Below are 19574 nucleotides of genomic sequence, written 5' to 3'. Positions count from 1 at the left end.
TTTCTCAGCCCCGCCCCCCACCCGGTGCGTTCCCGGTGCCCCCCGCCCCAGGGGACCCCTCAGAACAAAGCACTGAGGCGCTTGGAGGGGCAGGCTCCGCCAGAGACACCCCGCAGCGCCCCCCCGGTCGCCTCCCGGCTGTGGGGCGGCTGCGGGGCCCCTCGCACCGGCCCGGGGACCGCGGGGTCCCGGGCCGCAGCGGGCGGTCTCGGCCAGGCCGCGGGGAAGCGGTTTCCACCCGGACGCTTTTGTACCGCGGGACGGCGCCATGGCGGCTGCCGCGGCCTGAGGGGAGCGATCGCGGCGCCGGCCGGGGCGCGGGCCCGCCATGTTCTCCAGGGCGTTCCGGGTGAGATCCAACACCGCCATCAAGGGGTCCGATCGGTGAGTGCTGGGCCGGAGCCCCCCGCCGCCCCCGGGGGGAGGCCCGCAGGCCGCGCTCCGCTGAGGGCAGCGGCTCCATCCCGCCTGCTGCACTGGCTGTCCCGCTGCCCGGGCTGGGCCTGGAACCGGCCCGGGCTGGGCCTGGAACCGGGCCCGGCTGTGCCCCCAACGAGCCGCGGGCAGGGCAGGCCGCGGCCTTTGTGATAAGCACAGCCTGCTGCTCTGAAAACGAACTGCCGCTTTTCCCCTTGAAGATGCTGACATAATTAAATTTAAATGGATTGTTGGGTCGAGGCCTGGCATATCCTTACTTTACTTTCATGTGCCTGCATAGGGATGCCAGGCTGACTGGCTGATCTTTTAGACTCACTTGGCGCTTCTGTGAATGACCACACAATCCCCCCTGGTGCCTGTCACCGTCTCTTAAACATCAATTAAAACTGGGGGGAGGGAGATCTGGCTGCACCCCTGCCCCTCCGTGCGGGCTGAGCAAGGCCCACACTCCCACATCTGTGCTCGGGCGCTCCGAGCAATAATGAAATCACGGTGCAAAACAAAGACAATGGCAGCAACAGGAGCTGTAAGCAGATGTTTCAGGAAGATTATGAGCAGGGCAAGCACGTTTGGCCTTTTTCCAGTATTCTTCCAGCATACAACTGGTAAACCCAGACACAAATGCTTTGAATTATCTTCTGTGAAAAAGTGAGAATCTCATGAACAGCCAGCAAAATGGTAACTACTGATCTAGGAATCATTTTGAGGGAGATTGTCTAGACAGCTTTGTAACACATTTGTGATTTTATCATTACAGGAGAAAACTGCGAACTGATGTTGCAGCAGCTTTTCCTAACCTTAGTGCTGAACAATTGACTGAGTTTATTCCAAACAAGGAAGAGCTTAACGTCATCAAAATATACTGTCACAAAGGGGAGGCCGTCACTGTTTACATGAATAACAGGAACCCAATACTGTTTGAAATTGAGAAAGCTCTGTATCCAACAGGTATGGGGAGTGGACTAGAATAATCCTCCCTCTTTACTTACTGGGCACCAACCTTTCCCCAAAAGATTTCCTTGTGTCTGTCTTAAGTACTTATCCTATCACCAAAGTACCGGTACACTTCGTAATCTTTGGTGTGTTTATTCTACCAACATCTTCGCAAAATCAGCGGCATTTCTAGATCCTTTCTGCAAAAAGAAAAGTGATGTGCTCAGAGGTTAGAAACCAGGAAACAAGTCTTTCAAGTCATAGTTTAGCATCTTAGCCCCTTTTCTTTCTTTTGTCCATTGTAAGGTGTAATTGCAAGAAGTGTGATGTCCACTTCCAGGCAGCCCTGGAACTAGACAATTGTCCCGATATTCTATGCTTTTATTTTTCCCATACCCAGCAATTCTTCCCTGTTAGGGTAGCATTTTAGCTCAAAGTGTCCTTGCTTTAAGGAAAATAATGCAAACATTCATCTGTGTCCTTTATACTATTCACAGGAGCTTGAATTAACTAGCAGTTTGTTTTTCTCTTATCACATCTACTGTTGTTCAGACTTCAGATTTCATGATTACCTGAGTCACAGGAGAGTGTTTATTTGTAATTAGTGTTGTACTGCTTAGTCTTAAAGATGGGAAGAGGCAACGACTAGAGAAGTTTTTAATGACACATCTTTAAATTTGGTTCTGTTTTGGGACAGTGTACACTCTGTGGGTCTACCCAGATCTTCTCCCTGCTTTTTCAACATGGCCCCCAGTGCTACAGAAACTAGCAGGAGGAGCAGGTAAGAGAGCTAGAACTTGGTCACGCTGCATTGCAAAAAGGAGTTGCCTTCAGGGCTTTTTTGATGTTACCTTTCCCAGTGGCAAAAATGTACCTGCAACAAAAAACTATAAAGAATTAAGTACTCGAAAGTAATTCATGTCAGTGTCCTAAAAAGGAAAATAAATTAGCTGTAAAAAGGTTTGTGAATGAAACAAAGTCGGTTAAGCTGTTTAAATGCAGTAACCTGTTCCATGTGGAAGTCTTGGATTTGGAAATACCTTCTCAGGGTGATCAGCAACTCTGAGTTGGGACACAGAACTGCCTGTGTCATTGGCCTGTCTTTTTTATAACTTGAGCAGGCGAATTCCTTTGCTGCCACCCTGCCTTCTGTCAATTCAGATATGGATAAGCAGTGAGTTTATATTAGAACCTGCAATTGTAATCGCTGTCAAGCAAATTGTGGATTGTGCAGGTGAGGTTGGATTTGAATTCCTGGATTACTGGCTCTACCACCTAATTATGGATCAAGACTAACAAGAAAGGAGTCTCTTTTTTTCTAGAACCTGCTTTGGATGCAGTTCAGACTTGGGAGAATCAGGTCTTTATAAATTTCAAATTGCTGAACTGCTCAACCAGAAAAAAATTGCAGCCACTGCAGCCTTAGTCTGTAAATGGAAGCGTACGTGTGGGAAGAGACGTCTTTTTTCCATTACACCGTATCTAAAGTAGAACTCAAATCCCTCTGTTTACTTTGTTTGCTTTTGGGGAAATAAAGTGCTTGAATGTGTAGCTGTGATAGACATCTGAGCAAGCCTTGTTGCTGACTTGTAGTGACCTAGTTTCTGGGGGGAAAAAAAAAATCTTGCTAATGGGGGAAGGACATTGCTGAAAGAGGGCTGCAGGTCATTCATCTCCCATGGCAACCAGGCTACCTCTGGGTACATTCCAAAGATAAGAAGCTGGCCACCGAGACAATGGCCAACAAAGGCAGAGGGAGGAGAGGTAGAACCGCATCTCAGAAAGAAGAGGAAAAGCATGAGACTATCCAGTGCTGCAGAGGGAGGGAGCAGATTTAGGGAGTGTTCAGTTGCGAAGAGGAGAAAGGTGGTGGTATTCGCGATATCTGTTCTGTGAATTCAAGTAGCTACTGTCTGCCCTATATTACATAATATACACATGCTGCTTACCTTGTCACGTTAAAGTCTTTGTGTGATTTCTATCCTCAGAGATGTGGAGCCTTGGTTGCAATTGCAGAGTTCATTCTAGATTTGCTGAATGTAGTTGTGACAGTGAATGGGAGGAAAAATATTGTTGGCTTCTTCAGCATACACATTAAATCTATGATGCTGAGAAAAATGTGAGATGCCTTCAAAAGCAAACCATGGAACACAGGTCAGTCCATGAGACTGCAAGCTCTAGACAAGTAGCTGCTATGAGGGAGAGCAGATGTTCTTTACATAACTCTGTGATGACGTGATGCTGTACGTGCAGCATGGAAAACTGTTCTTTATTCACATGCCAGTTTATTCATCCCAGGTATGGGAAGCAGAAGGAAGTGCACCAGAAGGTGTACTGTTTCTGTCCAGATTAGCAAGGAGATGGTTAAGGCTGCTTCCTCATGCTGAGGAGAGTTCACAGCCGGCTGCAGCTCTCCTGTCAGATCAGGAAGATTGGGTCCAGTGAGAAATTTTAGGCATTCTCTCTTCAGGGAGAGAGCTGCTGGGATAACCTGCCCTTGGGACAGGAAAGAGTAAACGGGTAGCTCCAGAAACATCTTGTTCCTTTCCCTTTCTTTGCTATTAATGAAGAGTAATGTTCTTTAGGTTGGGAGCTCATACCTTTCTGTTAAAAATAGTACTCCTTTCGGGCCTGACAGGGCAAGGGGCTGTGCACACACGGCTCTAATGCACTTCTGGGGGGATGTGCCCAGCACCCTTGTAAATTGGATCCCTTACTCCACATGGTGGTAGCAAGAAGTGCTGCCTTACTAGGAGAAACAAAAGAATCGGGTTTTATCTGGCATGTGCTCAGCTATTAACAGGCTTGTGTTTTTGCTGAGTAACAGGAGGGATGGGGGTGGAGGAGGTAGTGGCTGGGCCTTTCATTGAGAAACGGATGTGCTTTATTCTTTTTTTCAGATCTGATGCTGCCAGGAGTTGTAGTGCCATCTTCTGGCCTCCCTCAAGTGGAGCGGGGCACGCTCTGTGCTGTCACCCTCTTGGGAAACAGGTACGGCGGATTCTTGAGTCCTATTTTTTTTAGAAACTGAAAATTAAGTGAAGCTGTTTTTACAGGAAGACTCTGGGGGTTTTGAGGAAATAAAAGCAGAATTGTTCTCGTGCATTTGATGCCTTGTGGGCCTATGGAAAATACAGTGGGCAAAAAAAAAATCCACTTAAATTTCTGGGTTAGGATACGTTTGAGCTCCAGTAGACAGCTTCGCAGATCGGTTCTCTTGGACCTGTAGGGGCAGAACTGGTAGATTTGTTTTGAAACAGAGTAATTTTTTTAACAAAAGATTGTATTCTGCACAGTTGTCTTTTTGTCTATGAGGAAATTCAGAGTGAGGGAGCAGTGCTAAAGCTGTTGGGTTTTTCCCCCACTGCTGGTCTTTTTTGGCAGTGCATATGCTGCTTGTACTTCATTAAAGTAAAGAATGTGTCACTGCAGAACCTTCACTTCAGTATCACAGCTGCACATACCCTTGGCATTCTTTAGAAGACTTTACGTACCAGAAAGATAACCAGAATGTACCTAGATGCTTTATAAAAAAGCAGGTTGTAAAGAACAAGGACATCATAAAAGAAATTCACTGTATCGCAGTGGCACACTCTGTCTTTGTCCAAGTAGCACAGTGTGCTTGTGCCATCCTGCTGTAATATTCCCTTCTTTTCCCAGAGCTCCAGTAGCAGTTGCAGTTGCCACTATGTCCACTGCGGAGATGCTGGCTGCTGGAATGAAAGGGAAGGGCTTTGCTGTGTTGCATACTTACACGGATCACCTCTGGTGGGTATATTGCCAGGCATTCAGTAAAATGTGTCACAAGTCTCGTGTGTTTACTATAATCAAAATCTGTGCCCTAGTAAGCTTAATCTGTTAGTTCAACGTACCGAGTTCTTTGGGTACAGTTTAGATATGACCATTATTAAGATTTCAGCTACACGTTTTTGATGACCACAGTTTTCTGATAGAAGCAGGTGTCTGTCCTGAAATCTAGCCGTGATAGACATATTGGAAATAGGTATCTAAAATTATTCACTTGATTCAGTTCCTTGAACCTGAGTGTAATTATTACAGAAATGAATCAGAATCGTTAAGATTGGAAAAGGCCTTTAAGATCATCAAATCCAATCATTAACCCAACACTGCCAAGCCCACCACTAAACCACGTCCCTAAGCACCACAGCTACAAGTCTTTTAAATACCCACAGGGATGGTGACTTCAACCCCTTCCCTGGGCAGCCTGTTCCAATGCTTTCGGTGAAGACATTTTTCCTTATATCCAATCTAAACCTCCCCTGCGGAACTTTAAGTCATTTCCTCTTGTCCTGTCACTTGCAACTTGGAAGAAGACCCACAACTTCCCTGTTGCTCTGATTTTAGAACATCATCTTGTTCTATAAAAAGTGATCTTTGAATTGTTTTTGTTTAAAAATGGTCAGCTGTGCCAGTCTTAACCAAATAAATGAGTTGCTCTGCATTTGGATTCAACTAGTCTGCTCAGTTTTAAATTAAGATTCATGGGGGGAACATAGAGCTATGGAGGAAAATGAGTTAAAAATAAATCTTACCATTTTGAGAATGCGGAAAAAGATCCATGCAGCTGCCAGTGCATGGATCAGGGTGACATTTGTTCATTGTCCTGTGGGTTTCAAAGCTGTAAACAGAAAGCTATGTTATGCTTTTTCTTCCTTTTATAGGGAATATGGTGACAAATCTTGTCCTCCTACCTTAGCTCCCTTGGTAACAGATTCTGCTGAAAAGGAGAGTGCTGGAGATGAGGAAGAGATGGAGGGGAGAGAGCCTGTCATCAGCTTCTCCACTGACCCGTTGCAGCATGTGGACGTTGGTGATTTGAGCCTGAAGGAGCGAGATGGTTGTGCAGTACTGATGGGAAAGGAGGAACCCCATGAGAACAGGGCTGCAGAAACAGCTGGGGATGCCAGCACAGAGGGTCGGCAGGAACCTGAAGACAATAGGACTCCACAAGGTATTTTTGCCTACAAATGAAACCAGACTATGCCCCTTTGGTTGGCTGAAGCTGCTCACTGTGAGAACGGGGTACAGACAGTTCTGAAAGAAAGTCTGAAAGAAATGAATGCTGTGTTCTGAAAGAGAAACTACTCATGGCTTGCTTGTCCTTTTTTTTTTTTTTTTTTTTTTTACCTGCAGAGCAAATGGACACATTATTTAATCAGTGCTTTTTTCATGCCTTAAAATGCAAAGTAAAGAAGTCAGATCTCCCTCTGCTCACCAGCACATTTCTACGCAGCCATATGTTCTCATGCTGGTATGTGGTAAGAAGGTTGTCTTTGGATGTGCATGCTGAGGTTTTGTCTTTAAAACTGTGGAAATCGAGTGTGATATTGAGGGTGAAGTTTCTGACTAAAAAGTAAAATTCAGTCCTTATCTAAGGTTATCTAAGGTTGTGCTCACTTCTTGCATCAAATACTTTGATGTAAGGATTGTCCAGACCAAGATAGGCACTTGGTAACTAACTTGAGTTGGCTGACAATTGTTTCAAGATTTGTTAGCCACTTAAATGCCTGCTTGCCTACCTACAGGAACATCAGCACTACTTTCACTTATCATGTTCTATTTATTAGCTTGTTTGAAGTAATTCTTTCTGTGTGTGGTTTGTATTTCCACTGTTAAGAAACTTCTAGCATAAGTAGCAAGATTTAAGAAGAAATGACGGGTGACTTATAACTAAAGAACTTTTCAAAAATCCATTTGTAGCCCTGCTGGACAACAACTGGACATAAAGAAATCAAGCTATAAGAAGGTGAGATTTTTCTGTCAGTTGTATGCATTAATGTAAATAAGAAATGGAAAGAGAGAAAAAGCTTGACGTCAAAATTGTTCAAGTGTTAGTAAAACAGACAAACGGAAAAACCTAGAAGCTGTTCTTTAAAAGCCAAGTTCTTCTCAACTCTCTGCTCCTGAGGGATCCAGGGAGAAAAGTAATCTTCCTGAAAGCATGAGCTTTGATCTGCTTTGCGTGTAGCTAATGCTATCTGCCACTATATACTGTGATAACTAATAAAGGGATCTCATTGGACGATGCAATTACTTGCAAGAAGACACCATTCCTTTTCTAAAGCTGTTAATAAACAAAAATGAGGAGAAAGGAGATGGTGTTGTCCCTGATGCGTAGATGAGAAGCAAAGACAAAGCACGTGGCCAAAGATCTCACAGGAGTCCATGTGAGATGTGCTGTGATTTGGCTAGGAACATCACAGAGCAAACAGATGGCAGACCTACAAAAGGAACATTGCTTGTACAGTTTTAGAGCCAGACAGAGCCACTCACTCTCCATAGCAGTTGCGTTTAGAGAAGCAAAGGTGGTGGTGGGTGTGTGTGTTAAAAAAAGTTTTTCTGATTTAGCAAGTAACTTTAGGGCAGTCAGAAACACCTGAACAAGAATTTAAAATGCTTGACTCCACGTTTCTGATTGTTGCTTCCTTCAGTTCTCTAAATTCCTGCAATGTATGCAGCAGCAGAAGATCTTACAAGTGAAGGAGCTAAACAAAGGTGTGGAGAGCATCGTGGAAGTGGACTGGAGACATCCAGAGTACGTAGAATATTGTAGTCTTTAAAAAAGTTGGTAGTCTGTGAAAGAAGGGAGCAGAATCTGCTGCTTCCAGATCCATTACCTGTACTCTGAATTCGTTTTCTGAATGGCTGTAGCAGCCTTCGCTTCCTAATCTTACTTTGTTAGGAAGGGGGTTTATACCCTGCTGCTGTACAACGTTGCTTATGTTTCCTGCTCTTGTAAAGTTCTTCCAAGTAAACTATATTCTTCCTTCTTTACTCAGTGGCATGGAGCATGCTTGAAGTCTGATGCCAGTGTCATGATTTCCACCTTTCCTTTCTTGTTAGTTGTACATTCATCCATAGAATTTAAGATCAAAAAGGACTGTTAAATGATCTGAAAGCTGCATATGGCTCTTTATCCTTGTGGGTGTACAAATTTTCCGCAGAAGCAGCTTTGAAAACATTAAGGAGGATTCAATTCACTGCAATTTGTTGCAGTGTTAAAATGACAAATTTCTGGCTTCTAGTAATAGAAGAGTTGCATTATCAAGCCTGTTAGCAGTCACTAAAAAGCATATTCCTTTGACAGTGTCTTGATAGTTTGTGTGAGTGAGTTTGTTGTTGGGGGAAGGGAGGCAAGAATGAAGGATGAAACCCATCAGGCAGTTTTCCATCTATTTAACAGACTCTAATGGTATGACTGTTTTATGCCATTCCAGTTTAACCAGGTCTCCCCCTCCCCATTCCAGCTTTGTGCTGGGACAACTCATTGTTCAGCTTTGAAATGAACTTAACCTGTCTCAACAATAACTCCGATAAAAAGATGACACCACTACTGAAAAAATGATCATGAAACTACAGTCTTAGAGTGTCATATAGGATTAAATCAAGCACTTTGCAAAATCAGAAGCCAAAGTTGTAATCTCAGGAAAATGAAACAAAAATAAAAAATGCTTTTCCATTACACATACTGATTTGCACAAACAATTTGACCCTTTCAGTTACTTATTACCCATTTCCTCTATCACTGTTTCCATTATCATTCTAAAGATTAATATAGTTACCTCACACCAAGAACATCCTGCTCATTCCTTCTGCATATCGGTACATCAGCTCTCTCTTGGAATTTCCCAGCGGGCCTGAAGCTTCCTGTTATGTAATGTCTCCTTGACAACTAAAGGAGCAGAGAATATTTCTGTAGATATAAGCATATCTTTTCTTCTGCATTTGGAAAGAAGCAGAATTACTTTGACTTTTTGCATTAACTTTTCTCTCATTATACTTGGCCTTATCGTTAGGAGGCAGGCATACTCAAGCTCGGTTTGTCAATTCTCTTACCTTGAAGGTAAAAGAATGTGCAGCTCTCATCAGTGAAATGAGACTCCAGCTCCTGACTGATACAGTTCTTCCCTGTCTCTTCCAGAACCATCATTTATCAGTGACCACTGAAGAATTGTTCCAGCTTTTAAATGTCTGTACATTTGTGGAGAGTGCAGCTGGGGTTTTTTAAATTTAATTCTAGTGATTCCATGGAATGGGACTGCGTCCTGTGAATTATGGCAGTTGTCTCTAATTATCGGAGTCAAATACTCTTAGAATAGCTGGAGAGATTTACTTTTTCCCCAACATATATGGCTCAGAGTGAAAAGTGTTTTAATCTCCTGAGTTAAGGTGCTTATTTTTTGTGCATCTTTGAAATGTGCGCAAGGACAAATTTAGTAATTGCAGCTAGTGCTCCAACATACTGTTCTTTCCTTATGTCCTTTAATCCACAAGCCTCCACTGTTCAATGGAATGCATTTGGAGGAACTTTTTGTGCGACTCTGCTAGGTTTTAGTTTCTCAGTGAAATGGAAGTGGTAAGTTTCAATCCCTTTTACTCACACCAAGTAATTCTCATTTCAGCATTAAAGCATTTGCAGTACCTGAAGGATTTTCTTCAGCCTCTACTGCCCAAGACAGCAAGAGTGAAGACAGAGAACAAGTGTACCATGCTCCTGAAATTATTCCACTTTATGGGGTCTCAACAAAAATGATCCCGCTCTTTCAGGAATCTGGACACAGGTAAGCACTAGAAAAGTACAACAAAATCATTGCTACATGAAGAGAGAGACTGACGAGCCTATGCTGTTACTGTTTTGTTAGCCCTCATGGGGAGGGCCCTGTGATGCTGTCAGGAAAAACGATGGGAATCAAGAATGTATTCGTTGCTTCACAAAGGGAAGAAGGATAAGCAGCTGTGACAACTGTGTTCAGCAAGTACCGTACATCACTTCTCCCACAGCGGAGGAGGTGATAGCTCAAGTGTCAAAATCGATACATTTTACTTGGATTGTCTTAATTTGCCATTGGATAAGGCATATTCTGCCCACCCACAGTATGGTTTACTTAAAAGAGGATGCCCAGATAATTAAAAGAACTCACTTGCCTCCTGGTGCCCTAGTCACGTCTGTTCCAATGTAGTTTGGAGGGCGCTCAGTGGCAGCCTTTCTTCAGCTGAGCACTTTTGTACAAGTTATCCGCAGTCCCCTCAAGTCAGAGGTGCCATTAGGGTCATCCTGCCAAACTAGGCTCCCAGAACCAACGGGTTTAGAGGCTCTGTAATTACTGCTGTGAGCCTTTTGTCTGGTTTACAGCAGCATAGATGTAACAAGAAATCACTCCCTAGCAGATGCATTTCAGTATTGAGCTATTGCTACCAAGTGTAGGTCAGGTTAGTTGCCATCCTGTCTTAGTGACAGAACCCAACGCTTAACTACTTCAGAGTAGTATGTTAAAAGGTGAAGTTTTCTTTCTCTTTAGAAAAGGCAGCATCCTCTCGAGCAGCGAGGTGAGAAACATCATCATTAACTATGTGAAGACTAATGAGTTGGTTGATGAAACTAACAAAAAGTAAGTAGACAGGGAGGTTGTCCTACCCTGCTTCCACAGGAGATGCTGAAGTTAGAGGAAGAACGTGAGCTTGTCTGCTTCTAAAGTTTGGTTTTGTTTTGCAGCTTTGTAAAGGTGAATGCCATTCTGTGTGACTGTCTGTTAGACAAATCGGAACAAGATGAAATCTCAAACCTTAAATGGGATGACCTTTTCAGCAGGTGACTTTTCCCAGCGTAGTGTTTCAGTACTGTGCAGATTTATTGTGTGCAACTCAAAGCCATGTATTACCGGAGCTACCCAAGTTCTAACTTCCTGCTGGTAATACAACAACAAAATATCCAGAGACCTTCACTTCAAGGATCTCTAATTCTCCATTTAACAAGCATCTAGCATTAACTGTTGTTGTTAGGGGGGGTTTGTTTACCTGTTAACCACTTACCAGGGAAGGCTTCCTAAACAAACAGTGCCTGGTTCTGTTCATAATCTGTATTTATATATTTACAAAGCCATTCTTTGCAATAGATAGCTGAACATGCACTTTCTAGGTGGCAGCAGTCATCCTGTTCTTCATGTGCAGCACAACTTCTGCATTTATAACCTAAACCCACCTTTTAAATCCAAGAGGCCTGAGTATCTGACACAAGACCATTGTTCCCATATACTGAAAAACTTTGCTTAAATATCCCCAGTGTCTTACTTGCCTTGAGCCACTTCTCCACACGATGCTTCTGAGGCACCTCCAGCAGCTTCCTTTCTTTCTGAAGCCCAGTTTGCTCACAGAACAGTAACACAGTTTATGCTGAATTTTAAATTGAAGGTGCTTCACGGATCTGTGGACAACATAGCTGAACAATAGCTTCAAGGCAAAATTAAAGAAGGTTTTCCTTTACAGGAACCAATTTATAAATTTTTACCAGTAACAATCATCTAAGCTACAATTTTTGCAAGCCAGTAGACTAGTTTTCCTTTTAGTCAGTCCCTCTCTAAGTGATAGCTAGGATGGAAGTCTTTGCATGAGATCATCATGCATGATCTTCTTAAGATACCAGTGCTTCTCACCTGTATAATCTTGGCTTTCCTGCAGTCTCAAGAACCTGTGAGAGGCTGCAGTGGAAAAGCACAGTCATCATCAGCCTTGCTGTACTGTACAGACTAATTGGATGTATAAACTTTGTTCAGGTGCCTTGAACGACTGCAGCCCTTACACCAGGTGACATTTTTTGGACAAGAACCCATCGTGAGGAAAGGAAACATTGAGCCCATCGACATAACTATAGCACAGAGATCATCAAATAAGAAGGTAAAAACCCTAAAATTAAGGGGTTTGAGCAGAATTCAGTTTCTGAGAGCAGCTTTGGCAGCTCGTTTTTCTGGGATGAATGAGACTTGACTTGCTAATACCTACAGCAGTGATGTTTGCAACAATTACTAAACCCTGTAGGTGACAATTATCAAGAACCTCGAGCTGTATGGTCTAGACCCACAGTGTGTGGCCAACATTCTGCAACAAAAAGTACAAGCCAGTGCCACCATCACGCCAGTACCAGGAACAAAAGACAGAGTTCAGGTCCAGATCCAAGGCAACCAAATCCATCATCTGGCCAAGATGCTGCTAGGTAAGTAAACTCTGGAACTGGGCCGGGACTGGTTACAGCAAGATACAGATTTTAATTCTTGAGCTTTGAATATTTACCTGAAGTGAACTCTTGGTTATGTTGCAGAAGAATACCAGCTACCTCGGAAATATATTCAAGGCCTTGAGAAGGCTCCAAAGCTTGGCCGCAAGAAGTAGGAGAAAAATCTACTGTAGGAATTACTCAGATCTCATTATTTATAGAAATGTTCTGCCAGCAAATCAAGGGTAATGTACAGGCCATATTCACTCAAGAAATGAGTCCTGGATGTTTACAAGGTCTGGGATTCACCCAAATAATAATATTGCTCCAGTTGTTCATTTTTCATAAAAATAAAAAACTGAATAAAACCCTTGGCATTATCCTTTTCCGTCTGTTTTCTAAAAGTTCCTAATGGTGCACCGGTTTTCTGGTTACAGTGCCTTTTGGCTAGTTTGACATTCCTGCTTTGCATCTTTTAGCAAAGGCATGGTAAGAGAACCTCCCCTGACACGTAAGCAAAGTCCATTCCAACACATTGTCCTGGAACAGTCCGGTGTGTTCTGCCATAGACTGTGTCTGTCCAAAGTAAACACCATTTGGTTTTAGATTTTATCCTTTTAAACATTTCCAGGTATTCATATCAGACATTGCAGCACTGAGAATGAACTCTATTACCTGGATTTTGTATCATTTATATCATGTATATAATTTTATATATATATACACACACACATTTTTATGTACGACATTAACTGTAGCTTTATCATAGGTACACGTGGGTAGCAGTTCTGTCAAATCCAGCTAAAACATTAAGAGAAGATTAACAGAACACTTTGGACAGATTTCACAGGGGTGGATGTTCTGTACCTCTTTAGCTGAAGCTTAAACACTTTACAGTAGGGATAAGAAATTTAAATTCACCTCTAGGAAGGATTCCTATGTTTTTCCCTTTAGACTTAATACATGAAAGTTCCATAGGAGGGCGCCAGAAAAAGAAGTTAAAGATATTTCTTTAATTATTGACAGTTTTATTATCGTTGTCTTTTACACTGTCTGCGTGTGAACAAGTAGTTTCAGAACCTTCAAAAAAGCTGGAAGTGAGACATTTTTTAAAAATGCCATAGAATTACTAGGGAGTAGTAAAAATAAATTACAGCATTGCAAAAATGCATTTCACTTTGCCATAGAAGCTTTACTATTCTATTCTATACACATTATTTTACATGTTTTACAATAGACATGAAAAATCAACTCACACAAACTAGGCAAGACAATATACTAACCAAAGGCACTGCACTGCCAACAGTATTTTGCGCTTAAGGAAGGGGCCAGTGCTTCTATCCTAGACACAGCTCAACCACTGAGAATTCGAGTTTCAAAATACTACTGATTCTTAAAATGCCCCGTATTTTGAAAAACCAAAAGAAACAGCCCTCCTCTCCGCAGGAGGTTTTCAGCAGCATTCACGGTAATTGCATAAGAAGCCATGCCTTCTACAAAATGTCAAAGACATGCTGGGTTCCAGGAGGGGAGAGGGAGACGGTCACCAAAACTCCAGTAGAAAACAACGACGACGACAACGAAAAAGGAATCTTTACAACTTTTAGCCAGAAAGAGAAGGGATTTAAAAATAAGCGTCTGGATCATACTTCTCAGAACCAATGGCAGTTTTTACAGCGTTCTTCCTCTTGGCTGAAGAGAAGTATTTCTACAGTGCTTTCAAGACTCAAAGCACTAGATAAATGTTACTTAAATTACTTCACAGGTGCACAGTGAAGTAGTGTGTGTTCTTGTAAATGGACAAACAGCCCCAGAGCGTGAAACCCGCCGCTCTGGGCTGCTGCCACGTTGTTAAAGGTCATCTGGGTGTAGAGTACAGTACAGCTGGGAGGCCTGTCCTGCACCGCGTGCCCGAGGCCGTAGCCCTGTTAGCAAACCCTTCTACACTGCTGACTAAAACAGGAGCTGAACTAAGCTTGCAGAAAGTGGCATTTATACAAACCGAGGGGCTGTAAGTGATGCAGTTACTCTCTTGCAGTTTATGAACACACATACTCAAGAATAAGTTGGGGGAGGGGGGAAAAAAATCCCAATCGCCTTCAAGAAAGAAACAAAAGAGTTCCTCATCCCTCTACAGGCAACAGCAGCCTCATCACAGTACTTCAGGGAACTGGGGGACAGGACTGGCAAGGCCTCTTGACAAAAGCCCCTTTCAAACTCTTCCTTAGCCCAAATGCAAAGTTTTCATGCTTAAGGGGAAAAAAAAAGGCACTGAGGTAAATTTTAGACTCTTCCGCATCGTCTCTGTTGTGTCACCCGACAACCTGCTGCCTCCCTCCCCACTTCACGCAGGTGGGGTCACAGCACCCTGCAACGAGCTCGAAGGGACTCGGGTTCATCAAGTCAACACGAAACCCTCTCACATGCTCCAGCCGACCCCAGCTAGTGTCACCTAGTGTCACCGTTCCCTTTTCACCTTTGTGGCGGTGCCCTGCGCAGACAGAGGGAAGACTGAACCCGGCTGCGTGCAGCGTGCTCGGTGCAGAGCGCTGCGAGTAAACGCGGGGACCCTCCTCTCTCAGACCGGCATCCCCCGAGCCCTCCGAGCCCTCCCACGATCCCTGCGTGGCGGCAGCAAGATCAGGGGCTCTGCTCAGAGTCACGGCAGTAGCTGACGCTCCAGCTCAAGGATTTTTATGAAGGCTGCACAGTGCGTGCGTCGGAGATGGTGGGGAGCCCTGAGAGAGGGGAGAGAGCCTGTCCTCTCCTAGCTCCACGTAGAGAGCGAGATCTGGTCACCTTCCTGGACGTGCAGGCAGAGCACCGGTTGTGAGCGGGGAGGAGAACACGACACATACAGGGTGGCGCAGGGAGGAAGAGGATGGTGTGTCATGGACAGGAGTGGTGCAAGGAGGGTTACCAGGAGGAAGCGTGGTATGAGAGTGGTGGGCAGAAAGCATCTGAGGCTAATAGTTCCCTTACTCTTCCTGGTACCAAGGCTCTCCCGTGCAGGCAGCCTGTGCTCTTGGTGCTGCCTCCGCACCCTGGCCCTGCTGAGGCTCCTCTCCCTCGCTGCCAGCCCTGGTCATAGTTCAAAATCAGTTTGCTTCGTGAAAGGAGTTTTTAGTTTTCCTGGGTTAGTCTGTTGGACATGTATTGCTAAACATTCAATATCGAACCGTCAGCCTATGCCCCAACCATCACTCTTCCAACAATTTCTTAAAACATAGCTCCCAATTACCACAGAATGGAAAACTGGTAAAACACTGGCTAACTTAGCTAAGCATCAGGGGTATTTGCTTGAATTCACATCTGCTTTCAAAACTGGAAGTTAAATAGAACCAAAATGGATGCCTCTTCCTGGAACTACTATTACCAAGTTTCAATAATACTAACAGACTGTTTGGGTGTTGCAGCTGCCTTGCTGTCATAACTTTACATCTCCCTGGCTACGTTAGCCCTGACAAGTCCGTCCGGCATTGCTTACAGCTGCAACACCCACGTGGTTTGGTGCAACAACCTCCTCCACCATCGCTGCTGCTTCCTGCGCTCTACTTACGAAACAAGAACTGGGCCACGTGGGCGCGCGCAGGGAGCCGCAGCACCTCCGAACAAGAACAAGCAAGTTGCTGGGAGGAGTGTGAACAGCAAGTGTTACCCTGCTCAAAACATAAGCCAGTAGACATTCCTCTTGGGTTTAACACGGAGCATTTTCCTCAAAGCTTTTCCATCAGATGGTCCAGCTGAAAAGCGAAGCAGCAGCCAGCTGTGTTTGGTTTGTTGACCGGCACAGTTTTAAAACAGGCTTCCCGTTCTTAGACTGGCTCTGGTCCTGGGATAAGAGGTTTCAGAAGAAGAAAATGCAGTATGCTCATTTTATGGATGCTGTGAGCCAGTCCTTAATGGAGGATGAAGAGGGAGAGCGACTACTATAAGGTGTCCTGAGAAGTGTCTTTCTATTTTAAAAATAACTAGCTTAGTCTGATGCCCAGTGCCCCCCCAAGGGTTATCCAGGCTTGCCTCTGGCTTCTTTCAAGGTCTGTTGCAGTCTCTGTTTAAACTTCTCATACTTCCTTTGCACTTGCTGGATTTTGTCCTTTTCTTCTTTGTCCAGTATCATCAAGAAGTTCTGGAGCTCTGGGATGGAGAACGCATCCCACTGCAAAGACAGTAGAAACAGAGGGAAAGTAAGCACACACCATTCACCTTACTGCTTTTGTGGGGTTTTATCTCCTGAATCTCTGAAAAGGAACAACAACAACAACAAAAAAAGACATTTAAACATGTATCTGATCCCCAGGGAGCCTAATCTCACAGCATCACATTGCGAGAGAGAGGGGAATAGTGGGCTACAGCATAAAGGACCGTCTTTATGCTGAGACTCAGGGACTGAGTCCTGAGCCCCTGAGACAGCAGATTTAATCGAAATCATCTTTACTCAGGTGAATTAAAGCTCCCACCACAAGAGATGGCACAGGTCCCGAAGGAACCAAAATGTGTATGGGACTGATTGATGTAGCATTTGCCTGCACTGCTTGTTACGAAAGGGGAGCGAGGTCCCAGCAGGAGCCCGTGCTCCTTATTTTATTGCAAAGTGATCAAAACTGTTTGAGCTTCAGTAAAGCTCTTGGCACAGGACGCCAGCAGACAGGCTGCTCCGGCTGTCACCCGCACCAGCGTCGGGCTGGCGGCGAGGAACAGGCAGGCCACCGGCTGATGGCTGTGAGCGCTTCACAAATAACTACTGCTTTATGTCTGCTCAGCACTGCCGCGGCAAGCCGGCATTCCTGCAGCATCCTTACCCGCCGCAGTCCCGCTCCTGGTGGGAGGCGGAATCCTGTGGGCTGCAGCAGCTCCCAACATTTGCTTTCATTGTGATGGCGAGCACCATCGCAACTGAACACAAACTGCGGGTTTATTACCTGAGTGTCCCCGGCTTCTACTTAAATTAGTGGATTACTTATAACAGTGTTTAGCCAAGCTAATTATTGAGGATTAACTCTGGGGTGGTGTAGCTTGGTTCTATAAACAGATTATAGGTTGGCCATCAAAACTGGCTTTGCTATTTTCACAGCTCAAGTTGAAATTTTTTAAAACCATGAGCAATAAACGACCAAAACAATTTTTTTTTTTTTTAAAGTAAAGTACAAACAGTCCATTCAGCTGATAATTCAAGTCTGGAGAAAAGCCAGTACCTCACTCAGTATTTTAGGAGGCAAAGCCAGCTCCACAGAGGGACGCAGCCTTGCTGGCATGGCATGGCTGCACCCACGCTGCCTCTGCTGCACGCCTCCCGGCTCTGCAACACTGCTGCGTGCTCTGCAACGCTGCGAGCGCTCCAGCAAAAACCGAGGGCAAGAGTCACTGACGTACCTCAACTTCCCCCGTCTCATTTTCCTTCAGCACAAAGCTGAGCGCATCCGTGTCGGGGCCCGCCAGCAGCCGGAGGTACAGGGGGTACTCGGTGAGGGGGAGCTTCTGGAAGAGCACTGCAAGGGGAGAGCAGACAGCCACGGTGAGATCGCAGCTGCCAGGGCAGAGGAAGGCTCAGGAGTTCAACTGGAGCAGGTAAAAGCGGTTCATGCTGCTCAGGATCACAGTGAAAGTAGCACAGTCTCTAAGACAGGTCTGTAACGATCTTTGTTAGGTGGCTTCAGACCCCTTCTGAATAGTAGCAATTCCCCATGAACTTAAGCAGCATCACCTCCAGTGGAGGTCCGGCCATTTATTCACCTGCCTGACACACTGCGGAGTCCAGGAGAATGCTTTGGCTGTGTTTCTGCAACACAACATAGTAAGCCAAACCAATGGGCCACAGGAAAGCTGGTGGGTCCGAGGGCGCAAACTCACCTTGCCCATCTTTCCGCATCTCCTTGAAAAGTGCGAACTTCTGAGGATTATCCACCACCATAAATTTCTTCAGGAGCCCCTGGATCACCTCGCTCACGGTGGTTGTGCTGCTGATGTGGAGCTGCTTGATGGCATCCAGCGGCAGGTAGAACGAGGTTCTCTTGTCTGTCATATCAGCCAGGTTCACCTCCTTGAGGGCATCGTAGATGGACTGGGGCCGGATCCCTGCTGGGACCGTCACGGGGCGGCGCAGTTTCAAATGCACTTTAATGAAACCTGTGTACGTCCCATCGTCGTTCTAAAGCAAAAGAGAGGGGGTCAGGCTCCAGGGAGTCTTCCCACTCCTTCCCCCTGCTACAAGGGGCTTTCTGGTCTACAGTGCTGCAGCCTGTGGGGTGACTGAAGGACTTCCCACCCCTCAGTACTGCTAGGAGCTTGAGAGTTTCTTATTAATCATGTAAAAAGCAACCACTAATTTTGGGTTAGTCTCTGTTGATTTTCTCCTGTTCCTCCCACTTGGTAGTGACTCAGACCTTCCTTGTGTCTGCGCGATCTTGTCTTATTTAAAACCAACACTGCTACAACTCAGTCATGGAAACCATTACATGTAATTTGTAGTTGCACTTAAGCGAGGATTTGAAACCTCTGGGAAGGTCTCCACCCCCATTCAGCAGGATCTCCCAATTCCATTCCTCGTGATTTATTCCCCACTTACGACATTCTCATATCTCCGTGTAGTAAATCATCATTCAAGATCAGCCTGTCTCACAACAGGTCCCTCACCCTACCCTCCGCTCTGCAAAAATGCAGAAACCAAGGGAAAAGCCTGGCTCTGTACAGACTGCCCATGCCAAGGGACCGGTGCCGGCAGCACTCCCGTGGTCCCACGAAGGGCCACCACGAGCACCTGAGCCCAGTCGAGTCCCAGGACTGTGTTTCTGCTAAACCTCAAGCCAAAGAACTCAGGAGTAAACATCTGGGTCCCAAATGACTCCTGTAAGTCAAGGGGTGATAAAACTCAGTGGGTGAGACATTCCAGCAGAAGTTACCGTGCAGCCTTCACAAAGGAGAGCGTTGTAACATCTACTTTTTAAAATAAATGTCAGGTTTATTTTCTGATGTTAGCAAGGCAGTTACGTAGCTGCTGTTACTGGAAGTTCTACAATTTAATTATTTCACTTTATGAGAAGCTTTTCCCCGTACTCTGGAAGATCCTCTGAAGTTTGTACCTTTGCGATACTCCAGCTGGTAAAAGAGGTTATTTCCTTGTCTTCTCACCACACACCAAGGCTTTACTTACAGCGAGTAAGTAAGTAAGTAAGTAAATAAGCGAGTTTGCAATCAA

The 19574-nt window shown here is 44.9% G+C and overlaps 2 protein-coding genes across 7 annotated transcripts in view; one reads left to right on the top strand and one right to left on the bottom strand.

Annotated features, from left to right (window-relative positions):
- Positions 1 to 111: 111 nt before the first annotated feature.
- Positions 112 to 12759, top strand: EIF2D (eukaryotic translation initiation factor 2D). 2 transcript variants are annotated; one of them, XM_080367591.1, is made up of 15 exons: positions 112 to 384; positions 1196 to 1386; positions 2069 to 2152; positions 4272 to 4362; positions 5032 to 5139; positions 6054 to 6343; positions 6526 to 6643; positions 7093 to 7138; positions 7824 to 7927; positions 9795 to 9953; positions 10692 to 10781; positions 10886 to 10981; positions 11943 to 12063; positions 12205 to 12379; positions 12485 to 12759. In XM_080367591.1, the coding sequence occupies exons 1-15, from the start codon at positions 329 to 331 to the stop codon at positions 12553 to 12555; spliced, it is 1800 nt and encodes a 599-aa protein (XP_080223717.1). In that variant the 5' UTR covers positions 112 to 328; the 3' UTR covers positions 12556 to 12759. The 2 variants fall into 2 exon arrangements, with proteins under 2 accessions (XP_080223717.1, XP_080223718.1); XM_080367592.1 differs by lacking the exons at positions 112 to 384; positions 1196 to 1386; positions 2069 to 2152 and adding an exon at positions 3385 to 3525.
- A 2906-nt stretch (positions 12760 to 15665) lies between these two features.
- RASSF5 (Ras association domain family member 5) overlaps positions 15666 to 19574 on the bottom strand; it is a 33101-nt gene continuing 29192 nt past the window's right edge. For all 5 annotated transcript variants that reach the window (XM_080367608.1, XM_080367610.1, XM_080367609.1 and 2 more), the window contains 3 exons: positions 18230 to 18527; positions 17753 to 17868; positions 15666 to 16538 (listed from right to left, as the gene is read on the bottom strand). In XM_080367608.1, the coding sequence (XP_080223734.1) occupies positions 16386 to 16538; positions 17753 to 17868; positions 18230 to 18527 (567 nt within the window). In that variant the 3' untranslated portion in view covers positions 15666 to 16385. The remainder of the gene's footprint in view (positions 16539 to 17752; positions 17869 to 18229; positions 18528 to 19574) is intronic.

This window comes from Falco punctatus (genome assembly GCF_963210335.1).
Source record: "Falco punctatus genome assembly, chromosome: 17".
NCBI classification, from domain to species: domain Eukaryota; kingdom Metazoa; phylum Chordata; class Aves; order Falconiformes; family Falconidae; genus Falco; species Falco punctatus.
Note: the sequence above shows the minus strand (reverse complement) of the source record. Positions and strands in the feature narration are given on the sequence as shown.

What these genes read in the sequence shown, in the direction of transcription:
- EIF2D (XM_080367591.1), top strand. Translation starts at nt 329, where the DNA reads ATGTTCTCCAGGGCGTTCCGGGTGAGATCCAACACCGCCATCAAGGGG. An exon ending in AGACAATAGGACTCCACAAG is followed by an intron (nt 6,344 to 6,525) that starts GTATTTTTGCCT and finishes TTTTACCTGCAG; the next exon opens with AGCAAATGGACACATTATTT. An exon ending in GTGGACTGGAGACATCCAGA is followed by an intron (nt 7,928 to 9,794) that starts GTACGTAGAATA and finishes TTCTCATTTCAG; the next exon opens with CATTAAAGCATTTGCAGTAC.